At 35.7% G+C, this 16,023-nt stretch overlaps 1 protein-coding gene across 2 annotated transcripts in view; it reads left to right on the plus strand.

The window, feature by feature from the left end:
* LOC129797979 (uncharacterized) overlaps positions 1–16,023 on the plus strand; it is a 183,530-nt gene that overhangs the window by 148,493 nt on the left and 19,014 nt on the right. For both annotated transcript variants that reach the window (XM_055840893.1, XM_055840895.1), the window contains exons 6-11: positions 8,769–8,894; positions 9,815–10,009; positions 12,554–14,402; positions 14,479–15,089; positions 15,160–15,327; positions 15,393–15,583. In XM_055840893.1, coding sequence (XP_055696868.1) covers positions 8,769–8,894; positions 9,815–10,009; positions 12,554–14,402; positions 14,479–15,089; positions 15,160–15,327; positions 15,393–15,583 — 3,140 coding nt within the window. The remainder of the gene's footprint in view (positions 1–8,768; positions 8,895–9,814; positions 10,010–12,553; positions 14,403–14,478; positions 15,090–15,159; positions 15,328–15,392; positions 15,584–16,023) is intronic.

Genomic DNA, 16,023 nt, shown 5'->3' on the forward strand with positions numbered 1-16,023 from the left:
GAACACCTTTTCAACAGGGAGCCCCTATTGACATTTTAAGTATATCTAATAAAATGTAAGTGATATGACGTTTTTTCTGTAATAATGTCTTTACTTGTAAAAAGAGATGTTCAAATTTTATATAAGAAATAAAACAGAGTAAGGTATCAATAGTTTGCGGAATCTTCGATTTTTACATTTTGTTTTTTACACTTTTGTTTTTCCCAGTTTGTCTTTGGAATCTTTGTCTTTGGTAATTTTTATTTTTGGAAACTTTGTCTTTGGAAATCTTGTCTTTCATATATTTTAAACAAATATATTTTATTAAATGAAATAATGAAATCACATTGGTTTTATCTAAGTTTTAAGTTTCATCCTTTTGGGCAAGGGGAAATTTTCTGTGTTTTGGGAAAATTTTAGTTTCGTCCTTTTGTGCAAAGGGAAATTTTCTATGTTTTGGGAAGTTATCAGTACCGCCTGTTGGGGCAAAAGGAAATTTTCCGTGTCTTGGGAATATGTTTAGTCGTCCTTTAGGGCAAAAGGAAATTTTCTGTGTTTTGGGAAATTTTTAGTTGCGTCCTTTTGGGCAAAGGGAAATTTTCTGTGTTTCCCGATCCCGGCATCAATAGGTTCTGACACGAGTTCTTAAAGTGGTAATAGGTGTTCCTTTCGCTCTAGCCGAAAATATTTACTTGTAGGATAATAGCATTACCCTACAAATTAATATTTCACCTGTAATAGATTAGACAGAGATTTGTGTATGGAAGCCATTGTAAGGACATTCAAGAATGTGATCTAATGTCTCTACATTCGAACGGCATCTTCGGCAGTTCACACTGGGCTATGGACGAAACCTGTTCAATGCCACACTGTTCCCCAATGTATTTGAATGCATTCTTAATGAGTGGCTTAGTGGCTTTAAGAAAGCCACTCGGCTTCAGCAGCTCCGGCCGGAAGGGCCAGCTGTTTCCGAGAGAACCCTCGCTAATGGCGGCTGTAGCGGACCCCTGAGACCAGCTATTCATCCACTCTGTTAACATTTTTTTCTTTGAATTTTCTTGAACGTCTTGAACGGTCCCTAAGGCCTGAGCCGAGGAGATAGGCCAATTAATACGCTTAGAGTTAGCGATTTTCTACAGTCTTGTCTTCAGTGAATTTACTCTCTGCTTAGAATTTTTTCATTTCCTCTTGGAAAACATACCTGAACATCAAAATTTTCACTTTTTAGGTAAAGTTCTTCAAGAGGTAGGGCGTAGGGCTTATTTTTCATAGGGAAACCGCGTTCTCGATTTTCGTCAATTTGAAACATCGAGAGAGCGGTTTCCGTTATCGTAGATTGGATTATAGTAACTCAAATATTTTGTATTTGCTTTGAATCTATACTTGTTGTAAATAACGAAACGATGCGTTGTCGTTTGCTACAAATCCAAATACAAAAGAAGTGTATTTAGAGCCTTGCTAAACAATCCAACGATATATCTTACTCCCTTATTCCGTTCCGAAAATAGTCGTATGTTTGGGGAAAAATAAAGGATTGAGAAGGGATTTCTAAGAATTATTTTGTTTTCCTTAAAGGAATCCTTATTCTTAATGATTTTATCCGAAAAATCATTACTTTTAACTTTACATTTTTTGCCATTTTTTTGGAATGAAAGGCGTAATACCTTTAAAATCCGACAATAATAAATTTGTGTGACCAGTACCCTAAAAAGCGGTAATGATCTAAAATTATTCATGAACGTAACTTATTTCAAAATCTGAATAGGGGGAAGTGCTCATGCTTCGTACGATCCCAAGCTTCCTAATGATTAATTTTTTCCTACACTGAGAAAAAATGGGGGTGTGATTAAATTTTTCCTCATAAATTTTACACTTTTCAGGTGTAAAAATATATCAACACTTTTTAATGTTAATTTTACACCTTTTAATGGGTAAAATTAACATGAAAAAGGGTAACTTTAACCCCTAATCACCTAAAAAGCATAATATTTACACCGATTTTGGGTCAATACTGCAGGGTAAAATTAACATTTTCGGAATGTTATTTTAACTTTTTCGGATTTCTCTCAGTGTATGATTCTCAATAAATGTGACTCATAGCACCCATATTTTAAAAAAATAGGCAAAGTACCTCATTTTTAAAATATGTTGCAGAGTCATATTTATTCAGAAACAAGAAAAATTTATTTATTCATTACGAAACTTAGGATCGTACGAAGCATGGGTACTTTATCGTACTACCTTCTTCTTGTGAATTTTAAAAAATTGTCTTAAGATTTAATACAATATGGCATATAATATTTAGTTAGTAATTCTCACTATATTATTATTTAATTTGCACAAAATAAGAAATATGTTTCTTTTATCTCATATCATATTCAATATCACAGAATACTAAAATTTTTCAATAAGGTCTTTTAAAAACAGTATAAAAGTTTCTTCTTTTATGATTGATAACGCAATCGAAAACTTTACATTTAAACCTTTTTTTTAAAGTTTCTCTCTATGTGAAATATTTCAAAGGTCTGCTTATATTTGTTCCTCTCTTCATCAATATGGACTGTTTTTGCAATAATTTAGTAAAGTGCAATGATGTTTTGAGATGTTCCTTTAATAAATTGTATTAAGTCATAAAATAAGAAGAAATTTTGTCTGTGAATGCTGTAGGGGAGCATCTTGAGGGTTCACAGCAGAGTCTGATGGAGAAAGAAAAGTAAAGCAGAGCATTACATCATTTCCCTTGGAATCATTTGAAATTACTCAACTCCCATCCCCCAAGGCTATGCCAAATACATTACTCATGGAGAAATAATGGATGCTCCAAGATGGAAGGAATTGGAAAAAAAAAGAAAATGAGGAAAAAATACCGTGAATTCCTTTGCTATCCGGACGAATGGGTGCATTTAATAAAACTTGGTGTATGGTACAAAAATACATGAGCAGATGATGTTGAGGACTTATGAATTTTATGACGCTTCCAACCGGTCTGGAGAGATCATTTGTCATTTGAGCCATGGCGCCCTATCAGACTGTGAAACATAGTTTTAAGCATCCCCCGGTTGTACGAGACCGTTTTTGTAACACCCTTGTCTGCCTCATCTGCTTGACATTCACAGAAGAGTACACTTTCACAGCACAAACTTACTTTTTCCCTAATTGATGTCAATTACACTTTACATTATAGCCATATTTTCCCTCAAATTAAAACCAACAGTTTATCTTAGTACTGGAGGTGCACACCTACCCCTTCTGCTTGCAGATAAAAACCTCACCATATAGCTCTCATCTTGTTGGAAAATTAGTCGCAAATACCAACAATTTTGCACAATCTCCAGAACACTTGAACTGGATTTCACATGAAATTTGTGCCTGGAACCTCTATAATAGAAATATTTCCCAACTTCTCTGCCATCCAACCAAATGGAAATCCGATATAAATTCCCAAATTGCTACATTTTATAGTTGAAAACACGGTTACGTAATTCAATCACTTCACAGTGCACCACTATAGCAACTTCAGAAAGAGTTAACACTCTGTAGACGATGCTAAGATCTATTTCTGGCTCCTCCATATACCCTTTAATAGCTTCTTATTCGATAAATCTGAGCAAGATTTGAATTCCAAATCCCGGTTTTATGAATGGGTCGTAATTTTAAATCGACTCTGCTTTTCCAATTGTCAGTTCTATTTTGGTGCACGCTTTGTGGAAAATGCCAAAGATAAATATGTAAATTTCAAGGGAATTTAGAGGAATTTGAAATAAATTTTACAATTAAATAGTTGCTCCAGATTGAAAAGAACATTCTACAATATTGAAATACATGAATTAAATTAAACTGACCTTAAACTAGGAGAAAGTATCCAAGAGCAGAAGTAATAAACATTTCAAACTTAAACACAATCTATTTAAAATCCAATGGCAAAAAAAATCTGACATATACATAAAGTTTAGTTAAAAAGTCCGTAAATAGTAACGATCTTAAGGTTAGGCTGCTGTTCTGTTCAAAAACCAAATGATCAAAATTTTCTAATAGGGGAAATCACTTCAGTACTGATACAAGAAGGTTTAAATATTTGTTGTCAAAATTAAAGATTTAGAATGCTTAGTTTAAAGCTAATGGCGCTTCATCAATTCCGGTTTTACCTCATTCATTTTGTAAAGTTTAAATAATCCTCTCGACCAGCTTTAAAATTAAAGAAGAGTTAAAAAAAAAATAACCTTTCTTTTTAAATCTCATTATTAAGCGCAGAGGCATGACATTTCCTATGTTTCTAGCGCGCCGAAAAAACTTTTGTGTTTAGTATCTGTTTTCTGTCATTGTAGAATGAATTAGCAAAAATACTAATACAAAATAAAAGCCAATTTAATAACGAAGAGGCAACCGAAAACCCCAAATTGGCAACCTACGTAGTTTTGAAGATATCTCGTGAAATGTGTACGAAAACAGGAAAAAATTTACACTAAAACCTGTCGCATTTTTTAGAGCTAATGTCACTCCCCTGATTAAGCGTGATATATTTAGCATAAAAAAAAAGAAATTTTACACCTCAAAATTAAAGATCTCTACACTGGAAAAAAACTGGAGTGCAATTAAAATTCTTTCCTCATAACTTTAACACTTTTTAGGTCTAAAAATATATCAACATTTTTTAATGTTAACTTTACACCTCTTTAAGGGTAAATTAACATGAAAAAGGGTAGCTTTAACTCCTAATACACCTAAAATGCATAATATTTACACCGATTTCGGATCAATACTGCAGGGTAACATTTCCAGAATGTTATTTTAACTTTTTCGGATTTCTCTCAGTGTATCAAACAATATTATTATTTAATTATTTTGATGTACTGGGTTGTGTTTTGCCATTTTGTACATTGTGCCCAACGCATATGACTTTCGTTTAGTAAACATGTTCTCGGAACTGCTTATAAACGTGAAAAAGAGAACTATAGACTTAGATCTCACTCACTCTCATTGAATTGTCAAAAAACATATTTACAAAACAAAAATTATTGTTATTAAGACCGGAACACTCTTACCTCGGACACTCCTTATCAAGCAAATACTAATCAGGCTTTAAGATCTATACACACGAGAAGCAAATTTAAAAAGAAATGCTTATTTGAAGAAAATTACCCCTATCATAGCAGAAAGGTTAATTTTTTAAGGCATTTTTTTATGAAAATGTCTTCTAATGTATCATTTAAGATCAAAAAGAAAAAGAATAAAATTTATCTATCTATCTATCTAATTATGTATCTATCAATTTAAAGATTTAACCGATTGAACACTTTAAGATTTATAACAAAAGCTACTCTAACGCATTAGCTATCTGAAAATATACAAGCCAATTCTGGGGTACCAAATATGTTCTAGTATCCTTCATACATGGAACTATCCCACCTTCCTCTATTCTGGTTACGCCTAAATTATTTTCCTACAATTTTAGTTATTTTTTTTTATTGAATTGCTAAAGAACAGTACCCCTACTGGTAAAGCCGCGGTACCTCGCAAAGCTTGTGGTTGCTGGATCATCCTCCAGGTCTTCGCATCTCCACGTGCCCGGTTCAGAGAGTCGTTATATTCGTAACTCCATTTTTGTCAAAGATGTTATACTCTGGAACGGTTTGGCCAGAGAGCGAAAAGGGGGCTTATCCAAAGGACAAAGGACAGTTTGTCCTATTTTAAGTTAAATAAATTGAATTAAATTGAAGGATTCCAACCTCTTCTACCATTTCGTAGCTTTTTTTCAAAAGTGAATAATCCAACACTCCTAATATTACCTACTTTACTAAAAATCAAAGTGCATATAGCTATTTTAAAGAAAAGCTTTATTTAAAGAATTTGTAAAGTAAAACTAAGTTTAGTGGATGTGACTGAAAAACTGACACAGAGAAATAACTATAAAATCTTAATTCCTCGTATGTCTTGCCCTCTTGCCCATAACCAATTACTTTCGCTTATTTCATTCAATGCCCCTTGATCATATTAACCCTTTAAAGACGAATGTTACATCGGTGTCCCAAAATCAAAAACAATTTTCTTGACTATAGACAGTTATTTTGCCCTCCAAATAGTCCGAAGAATTAGTTTTTATTTTTGGGACGTCCCTTTGGTCTTTAAAGGATTAAGGGGTTACGTAGATACACAGACTAAAGACACATCATATTATATATATTTATATATATATATATATATATATATATATATTTTTTTTTTTTTTTCAACATAATAAAGGATTTAATTAATTCAAATTTAAGCATATAGAAGTACAACATTTCAAATATTCTCTGAAATCTCATTAAATCAAGTCCCAACGGCTGAATTTTTCGTATTTCAAAATGAATATTTCAGGAAATGTAATTTAATTGTCATAATTTTATATACTTAAGAGCTTGTATTTAAAAAAAATCTTTTATTATGTTTAAAAAGAAAATGGTAAAATATCTTTTCTTTCAGTCTTTGTGATGAATTTATTATTTATTTATTTACTTCAAATAACTGTTTTGGAGCTAGAGCTCTTGAAAGCAAAATTTTGATAGATACAAAGGTGTACAAAGAGTTCAATGTTTGTGTGATAGCGGCCATCGCCGCCTTAGCGTTGGTAACCCCTTTTATATATATTATATACGTTGGGTTACATACGTTGGTAACGTATATAACCCCTTAATCATCCTGCAAAGAATTACAGTGTTAGAAAATTAAAGACTTCTCTGAATTATTTTCCTGATATTTTTTCATGCCTTATGTAAATCACTTTTGAGGTGGGTGTGACTTAATTTTCTGATAAGCGGGGCTAATTGAGGTCCTTTTGAGATTGAATTTCTTATACATCTTTCTAGCAGAGTTCTAGCATACTTTACTAATTTCAATTTTATGTGGCCCTTACCCCTAACTTCTAAAATCTAACCCCAAACGTTTAAAAGTGGGCTTATGACCTGTAACTGTTTTTAGACGAAACGTTCTTATAAAGTTATAGGGCGTTCGCTCTATGATAAACATGTGTCTAATTCGGTTTAGGGCATCTGTATTTTACTGGAATAAAAAGCATTCGCATCGCATTCAGTGAGCTTCATTGCACTTCCTTCCAAAAGACTGGAGACCAAAAATTCAATAAGGGAAAGTACTCTGTCTTCGAACGTTCATACCTTCGAATAATGTGCATCTTTCTTTTTATTTTTCCTAAGAGATTTTCACATTTTTATTAATATTAGTTAGCTTATTATCAATTGAAGATAATTATGTGATAATTATGTATAAGTCTCTTAGGAAAAATAAAAAAAATTCACATTATTCAAAGTTATGAACGTTCGAAGGGAGGAGTACTTTCCCCTATTTCTGTCTTGGGCGAAGAAGTATGGGTCACGTATATTCTTCCTCGTAGCTCATGATGAGCAATCTTAGCTCTGATCTTGTTATACTCAGTCCATAAAAACTTTACAAATCAGAGAAACGACCTCAAGGCAGTCCTAAGCAAAGCTGACTGAACACTGAGCAGAAAAAAAAAATGAAATTACTTTTTCATGTTTATTTTACAATTTTTCAGGGGTGCATTTTTTCTTAAGGGTTACTTTAACCCTTAAAAATTCACCTGAAGAAGTTATATTTACGCCTATTTTGAATTCAGTAAAGAAAGGGTAAAGTACTCTCCTTTCGAACGTTCGTGCTTTCGAATAATGTGAATTTTCTTTTAGTTTCCCTAAGAGACTTACACATTTTTATTAAATATTAGTTAGCGTATTATCAATTATCGATAATTATGTGATAATCATGCGTAAGTCTCTTAGGAACAGTAAATAAAATTCACATTATTCGAATGCATGATAGTTCGAAGGGAGAATACTTTCCCCTACCGATATGTTATTTAACTACTTTCGTATTTCTCTGAGGGAAATAAATTCAGCATCTTAGCTGAGAGTACCTCAGAATGATACTCCGAACACCTTCCTAAAGTAGGTGAAAATCGAAAATTGTGGAAAATTGTCCTGAGTGTCCTAAAACAGCAGTCCCATTAGGGACAAGCTGTTGAAACTGACTGAATGAATGCATTAAATGAAGCATAAAACCATGAAGCATTTCATAATGCAATAGGAATGCATTTTATTATAATCTCATGAGCACTTATCTTGTGACTATCAGTGAACATTTCATACGAGAAAATGCAACATTTTTCTGGAAAGAGACTTGAGTGCAGAATTGTTTTAAAAGTTTTCCATACATTTCCTAACTCTAAAAACAAAGTTTTACTGCTGTTTTATATCTCGCATAATTATCGAAAAAATGTAAAAGTTGAATAGTTTATTTTATTCTAAAAAAAAATCTAGAGATTACGATGTAGTCAAGTTTTTGTAACAAGTGATGAAACAGAGATAACCTTCATGAGATTTAGTTTTCGAGAGATAAAGTGATTGACAGTGTATGTAGTTCACTTTACAAGCTATCAGAGCTTTTCACTGGAATATTTTTATTTCACTATACATAAACTATTTATAGAGACAATATGTATAGATGTAAATCTACTTTGTGGTTACATCTGGTACCAATGCAATTTTTATTATTCGCTGACAGAGAGATGAACTCCGAAAGCACATTGTAAACTTTTTTATGCAGAAATACTTCCATAAACAGGTGTTCCTTTTCAATAAAAGTCATGAGAGATTGACACTCATACCATTTGTTTTACTGCAATTTATAGAAAAGTGTTCAGTACAATGAAACTAAAAAGTTGTAGAGAGACAGAGCTTGTGTTTTATACCACAATGAACTTTTTTTTCTTCTCTTTGCAGTACTATCCACCAAAAACGACCTCATACCAAAGTGAATGCGAACTCTCCGGATCATATGTGTCCCTGGAGTGTCCTTCGCCTCCGGGTCCACCGGCATGCCTTCCTGAATCTCGACGGGATCCACAAGTAAGTCGTCTTTTTTTTCTCCTTCACTAAAAAGCCAAGGAGGATGTATCTATTGTCTTTCCCAAAAAGGAAGATTATCATATTTGCAGTCAATATATTGCTTTTAGCATGAGCATTCCGTATTACATTTTTTTACAGACAAACTAAAGAGTATATCGTAAAATTTAAGTATCTCCTGAGATCAGTATCAAATTTGAAATATAATAAATAACATCTTGCCCCTTAGGCGAAACCTTATAAAATCGTATTATTATGTAGTGGAAAGAAAGAAAAGACATTATATAGAGCATGTTGGTACCATATATTTGCAATATACCTAAAATCGAGCCATAAAACTGGCTACACACGCAGGATAAGATTAAATTGCTATGCGTTATCTATGCGTATACTTTTTCAAGAGCTTTATATGCTGTTCCTCTTACATCTCCATAAACCACGGTACTCCAATGTATTTCGCATAACAATACCGACATTGGTTTCACGAGGAAAGCTTTTACAACAAGATTTTGCTATACAGCAAGGAAAAAATATTTCAGTTTAGAGTAAATCGTTATATTATGCTAATTGAATAGCATAATTACATTCAAAATCTCTCAAGTAAAGAGAGCAATTTCTAAAAAAAAAATTCCTCAATGATGAAGTGGTTTGTATTTTGTGATTTTTTTCCTCACTTATGCCAAAGATATTTCCCAAAAGTTATTTTGCATTGAAGAGAGAAAAAAAAATCTTCAATAAAATTCACCGTGGCACCCGTAATAATGTTATTCTCTCACCATTACCCATCCGAAATATCTGCTCATTTACAATACAAAATTCATGCAAATTCATCTCCGGAGCTTTTAATAATATCTCGTTTACTCTACCATCTCCTACATTTGTGCTTTCGGGGGAAAAAAATATGGCTCTTGGTGCGGAAACAGTCGAGGTTGAGCACATTCTTGAAGACACTGTATCTTGAGCTAGCTTTAAAGGAGCCACCAGTGCCAGGATGGGCGCAACCAGTTGCTCCAGGCGCACTCAGTGCAGCACGACTGGAACCAGAATTGCGACTTCATATGCAATCGCACGGGACAAATGAAATCATATCTGTTGATCAATTGCTGATGCCAATACAGGTAAGCTTTTTCCCAAACTTCAACCCCTACAAGTTTTTTATAAAATTTTCAAATTGGAGGTTTACCTCAGTTAATAAATATCTCTGATTTCTAAAACTAGATTACGCATTATCCACGTAATGGAATATCTGAAATATTTAATATCAAAATACATAGTAAAATGATTATCTAGTCCTTGAAAGCTTTGAAGCTTTAGCTTTAAACCTTCCAAGATTTCAAACTTTAGGCTTAAAGCTTCCAAGTTTTCAAGCTTTAGCTTTAAGGCTTTCGAGCCTTCAAATAGCTTTACGGATTTCCAGCTTTCAAATAGCTTTAAGGCTTTCAAGCTTTCAAATTCAAGATGTAAGGCTTTTAATCTCTGGTTTTACAGCCTTAAAGCTTTCGAACTTTAGCTTTAAAGCTTTAAAATTCTAGATTTATGGCTTTCCAGCTTTTAAATTCTATCTTTTAGGCTCTCATTCTCTATAGTTTTTAAGCCATACAGCTTTCAAACTCTAGCTTTAAAGCTTTAAAACTTTGAAACTCCAGCTTTAAGGCTTTCAAGTTTTCAAATTCTAGCTTTAAGGATTTCAATCTTTCGAATTCTAGCTTTTAGGCTCTTAATCTCTAGTTTTTAAGTCTTACAGGTTTCAAACTCTAGCATTAAGGCTTTCAAGCTTTCAAATTCTAGCTTTTAGGCTCTTATCTCTAGTTTTAAAGCCTTACAGTTTTCAAACTTTAACTTTAAAGCTTTAAAACTTTGAAACTCCAGCTTTAACGCTATCAAGCTTTCGAATTCTATCATTAAGGCTTTCATGCTTTTGAATTACAGATTTTAGGCTCTTAATCTCTAGTTTTAAAGCTTTACAGCTTTCAAACTCTAGCTTTAAAGCTTTAAAACTTTGAGATTCTATCTTTAAGGCTGTCAAGTTTTCAAATTCTATCATTAAGGCTTTCAAGCTTTTAAATTTTAGCTTTTAGATTCTTAACCTCTAGTCTTAAATCCCTACAGCTTTCAAACTCTAACTTTAAGGCTTTCAAGCTTTTAAATTATAGCATCTAAGCTCTTAATCTCTAGTCTTAAATCCCTAAAGCTTTCAAACTCTAGCTTTAGAGTTTCCAAAGCTAGATTTAAAGCTTTAAAGATTTCAAACTCTAGCATTAAAGATTTAAAGCTTTCAAACTCTAGCTTAAGAGCTTTCAAGCTCTGAAACTCTAGCTTTAAAACTTTCAAGCTTTAACTTTAAGGATTTGATAATTTTATGGAAATAATAATATGTCAAGATAATGCTTAAGAAAAAATAAAGTGCAATGAAATTTTTACCTTAAGAATTTAGTAAAGTACTTTAAAAATTTAAATTTGCTATGAAATCAGAGAAGATGTATCCTATGGTTAAACCTCAAATTTAATTAAGTTGTTATTGTGTGCTAAATAAATAGTATTGAAAAAATATTTGTTTGTTAATTTATGATTTAAAAAAAAAGAAGACAAAACATCTCTAAATATTTTGACTTATTATGGGGGGTTCACTGAAGATCGAAAGTCGATAACTCTTACCGTTTGATCTCTATACCGGTAACAATCTTTTGAACAATAAGTAGCAAAATTTGAAAAAAAGAATACAACCGGATAAAAAATTTCAAGATTTTGTTATAAAATCCAAATTGAGCCAAATCTATTGAAAAATAGGGCCTCCAGAGCGGTTAAACTTTGGCGAAATGTTCACCTGGGATAAATCCAAAACATAATCAAATACAAGAAAATCACTGGAGCTATTTTTGATATAAATAATATACATAATATAGGGAATGTAGTTTTATAGGGGGCCATCGACGAACGGAAGTTGATATCTCTTAATGTATCACTCATAGCCCGGTAAAATTGAAAAAAAAACAGATTGCGGAAAGTTTGGGCTACATTGAGCTGATACTACATTGAAAACACGATTTGTATGCATTGTAATCTAAGAATGGGTCCTGGCGCGATTTTCTTGATAGGGATTGTCTCTGATGCTCGTTAGTGAAAAAGAGGTCACCCTGAGGGAAAAAATTGTTGTGGTCTTGCCCAGAGCTTTCGGTCCCGATATGGACTTTCTTCAGTGCTCGTCTAAATTGTGTTTTTGCGGATATTCTTGCATTGAGAAAAAAAGAGGATGCGATTAACTTTTTTTCCTCATAACTTTAACACTTTTTAGGTGTAAAAATATATCAACATTTTTTAATGTTAGTTTTACATCTTTTTAATGGTAAAATTGACATGAAAAAGGGTAACTTTAACCCCCAATACACCTAAAAAGGGTAATATTTACACACCGATTTTGGATCAATACTGTAGGGTAAAATTAACATTTCCGGAATGTTATTTTAACTTTTTCGGATTTCTCTCGCAGTGTAAGAATTTTTATTTTAAGAATAATAAACATATGAATTTTTAATTGACTTTTTTGTTAAATTTAATTTATATTTAATTTTTACGGTTGTTTTGCACACAATGCGCATAATCCATTAGGCGTGTGAACAAATTCCATGAAGAACATTGCATGTATGTTTTATCTGAAAATTCAGACGAAAGATGGACCATTTCTGGAGGCACCACGAAGAGTACTGGTGGAATGTCCAACGTGGGCGATACACAGCACATTGGCGCTGCGGATTCTACATGCGTGGGCACGAGATCATCCATGGCCACAGCGTGGTACCCCCGTGGCTGTAGCAATTTTTATACCATTGGCTGAACTCAAGGGCAGCCTGTCCAATTATGTGGCCAAGGAGCTCCTGCCTAAGGGTCCATCGAACCCCTTTGCCGGAGGTTTTGGTGGCTTCAATTCAGCCTGGAACTCACTGTCGAGTCTCAAGGCAAAGCTCCTCTTTGTGCTGGATGGGTACGATACCCCACGTGGCTCACCAAAGAGAAAGGGCAAGAACTTGCCTGCTGATGTGATAGATCTTCTGGAAGGACGCCTATTTCCGGATGCCCGAATTGTAGTTTTAAGCGTTGCCACAAATTGTTCCGATCTGCTGCCCATGATGCAGAGGCATGTCACGTACGAAGGTTTAACATGGGGCAGATCAGCATCACTCCTTGGGGGTGGTCAGTGGGGAGCTCCCACGAGACTTCTGGACACAGTACAGCAGTATCCAGCGCTCAGAAGTGCCGTCCGGACAACATTAGGTTGCCTGGCTATTGCGTCCATCTACGAATCCAATGGAGGTGACCTTCCGACCGAAGAGATTGACGTGGTTGAGTCAGTTATTAATTGTGTAGGATCTGAATCATCAGCCAATAATGCAGCTGAATTGGGACGATTGGCCCTGTTCTCGTTGAAGACACACCGTTCGTCTGTGACAACGTCAGAGATAAGAATGTACTGCTCGAGTCCAGACTCCACAATTCTGGGATGCCTGGAAAAAGCACCATTATTTGGGCGAACGGCCAAACGGAAAGGGGAGAGTCAGTTTATGGCAGTGTGTGCAGGTGTAACTGAATTTCTAGCCGCCAGCTATTTAGCCTCCCTGGCCAGTCGACCAGGATTGTTGGCAGCAGAAATAGCTGGATTGTCGCTTGGTGATGAAATTGATGCAGAAATGCTCAAAATTCTCACCTTTTCGATGAGCCTGCTGGGGAGCAGAGCACACATTCTTCTGTCCAAGTTGACACCACTGTGGCTCAGTCCACAGACAATATTCTCCCTGGCAATTGCCGGTGGGGAATCAGATACCAATCTAAATGCCTTATGTGACTTGCTGGGAATCTCCAAATCACCACCAGTCTCACCACTCGAAATGCGTCCAATCTGGGTGCAAATCCGCTCAACACCGACTGAACTGAGGGGTTGGGGTATGGCGCTCAAAAGTCCAAGTTGTACCCTGAGGAATCTGGAGTTGGCGTATCAAATGGAAAAGAACACCATTCATGATTCACGAAATGGGATTGATCATTTTCTAGATGCACTTGTGTGCAATGACAGTGTGACCACACTGAGGATATCATCTCTGATTGAAATTGATGCCAAAGAGACTGAAATTGGATATTTGGCCAATTGTGTTGCAAAAGCCTTAACAAAGCCCAAATTGGAATCATTCGAATTGATTCTTACACTACTTGAGGAAGATCCGCCGGTGCTAAAGCTACAGGCTGTCGTCTCAGCCCTCTGTCGATCAATTCCCCGTCAACCAAAACTCAGTTCTCTTCTGCTCGATCTGGGACTCTGTACATCGCAACTCGTCCAACTGTGCAGTATCCTCGAGAAATGCCCTCAAATCACGAGGGTGTCATTGCCGCATTTGAGGTGCGAAAGAGGTGCTGTCGGTGCATTAGCTGCCCTCCTGACCAATAGGCCAATCACATCCCTGGCTCTACCATCATGCTGGGGTGCACGGGATGATCCACCATCCTCCAGCGGCGTCAGTATGGGTAGGTTTTGATCGGAATCTGAAAATTTCATAAGATACGTCTATCGTAACCCAAGTCAATCCCTTCCTACTTATAGGTTCCGGAAGTGGAAGTAGCACGGGAACTTCTGGTCTTATCAAACAATCCTCCCTCACTGGTGCTCCCTCGCCTCGTTCATATCCACCCGGTCTATTTTCCTCACTGCCACGCGGTGTCCTGCCGCCACCCAGTAGCATGGGACGTTCTGCCACGTTACCTCGTCAGCCAATTGAGTGTCCACCGGACAAACGCAGTTCGGATTCTGTCGTATCGTCCAAGCCATGGTATCCAACTCCGGCATGTGAGGGAGGTCCTCACAATTCGGGAACTTTGCATGATCTCTTCCTCACCATTCGGGAACCGTACTCCCGGCTCAATGGACTGGATCTCAGCAAAGCCCAGCTTTCCCTTGAGGATGCCATGTGTTTGGGTGAAACTGTTCGGCTCTCGACAACGCTACACTCCATTAAGATTGAAGGAGCATCACGGCTAAGTGAGATTCTCCCATCGGTTTTAGGTGCTAGTGAATCTCCCTGCCTGCAAATGATGAGTATCGGTTCACCAAGGCTTGCTCTCGAAGATGGGGCTATTGCCATGTCAGCCAGAGCCTTGGCCAATTGTTCAACCCTCAAGCTACTCAGCATAGAAGGATGGAGCTTCCGGATAGAAGTATGTACTTCAATTCTTCGACTGTAAAGATTCCGTTTCAAACAATGCCCCCTTAAACCTTTAATTGCAGTCGGCAACGTCTTTAAGTGCTCTCAGGGCTTTTCTGTCTTTCACCTCCATCCGAGAATTGGGACTCTCCAATTGTCGTCTCCACTTGCCCATCTTCAAGAGTGACTCCATCCCCTTGTCCAACTACGAGTGTCGATCGGTAGTGGTTATTAAAATTTCAGGTGCTCAGGTAAAGCATAATATCAATTTACAGCCATGGAATGGGAAATGAAAAGGAGAAATTTATTTCCTCAGGTAATTCTCGGGGATCATACAATTCTTCGGGGTCCTCAGCTTCTACCCTACATTGGTGGTTTTCCATGTCTCAGAGAGCTTGATTTATCAGCTCCAGCTCGATCTGGACTTGGTGGTACAACATCTCCACCCCTCATCATGGATGACAAGTGTGTAATTACATTCTTTCAGTGTCTACATTTGCAGTTTAGGTGAGTTGCTAGCCATTTTCCCCCCAGAGAGAAAGAGCCTTTCTCCTGTTTCTCCTTGTCACAAGCAATATATAAAACAACCAAAATAAATACACAACGAGTGGTAAATATCTCTCTGGTATTTTATTCCATCGCAGAATTTGTATTTAACCCAATATAGTGCCTTTTCCACTTAAAGCACCCTATGTTAAGGGATATAATTGAGCATTTTTCCACTCAACTGCCACAAGACTTTCCTTGTCTGAGGCACTCTTGAATTTCGCGAAAGAAGGCCAAAAGCACCAAATACCGAGAAAATTGTGATAAGCTTGCTGGAGCTTATAAGGCCTATGATTCCTTTATTATACAGTAAAAAAATTTTCATTGTATTGATTTTCATTGTAAATTTTACATTAAACGTGTAATTGTGTGTACTGGTACACATTCATGTAATTTCTACA

This window comes from Phlebotomus papatasi, chromosome 1, assembly GCF_024763615.1.
Source record: "Phlebotomus papatasi isolate M1 chromosome 1, Ppap_2.1, whole genome shotgun sequence".
NCBI lineage: Eukaryota > Metazoa > Arthropoda > Insecta > Diptera > Psychodidae > Phlebotomus > Phlebotomus papatasi.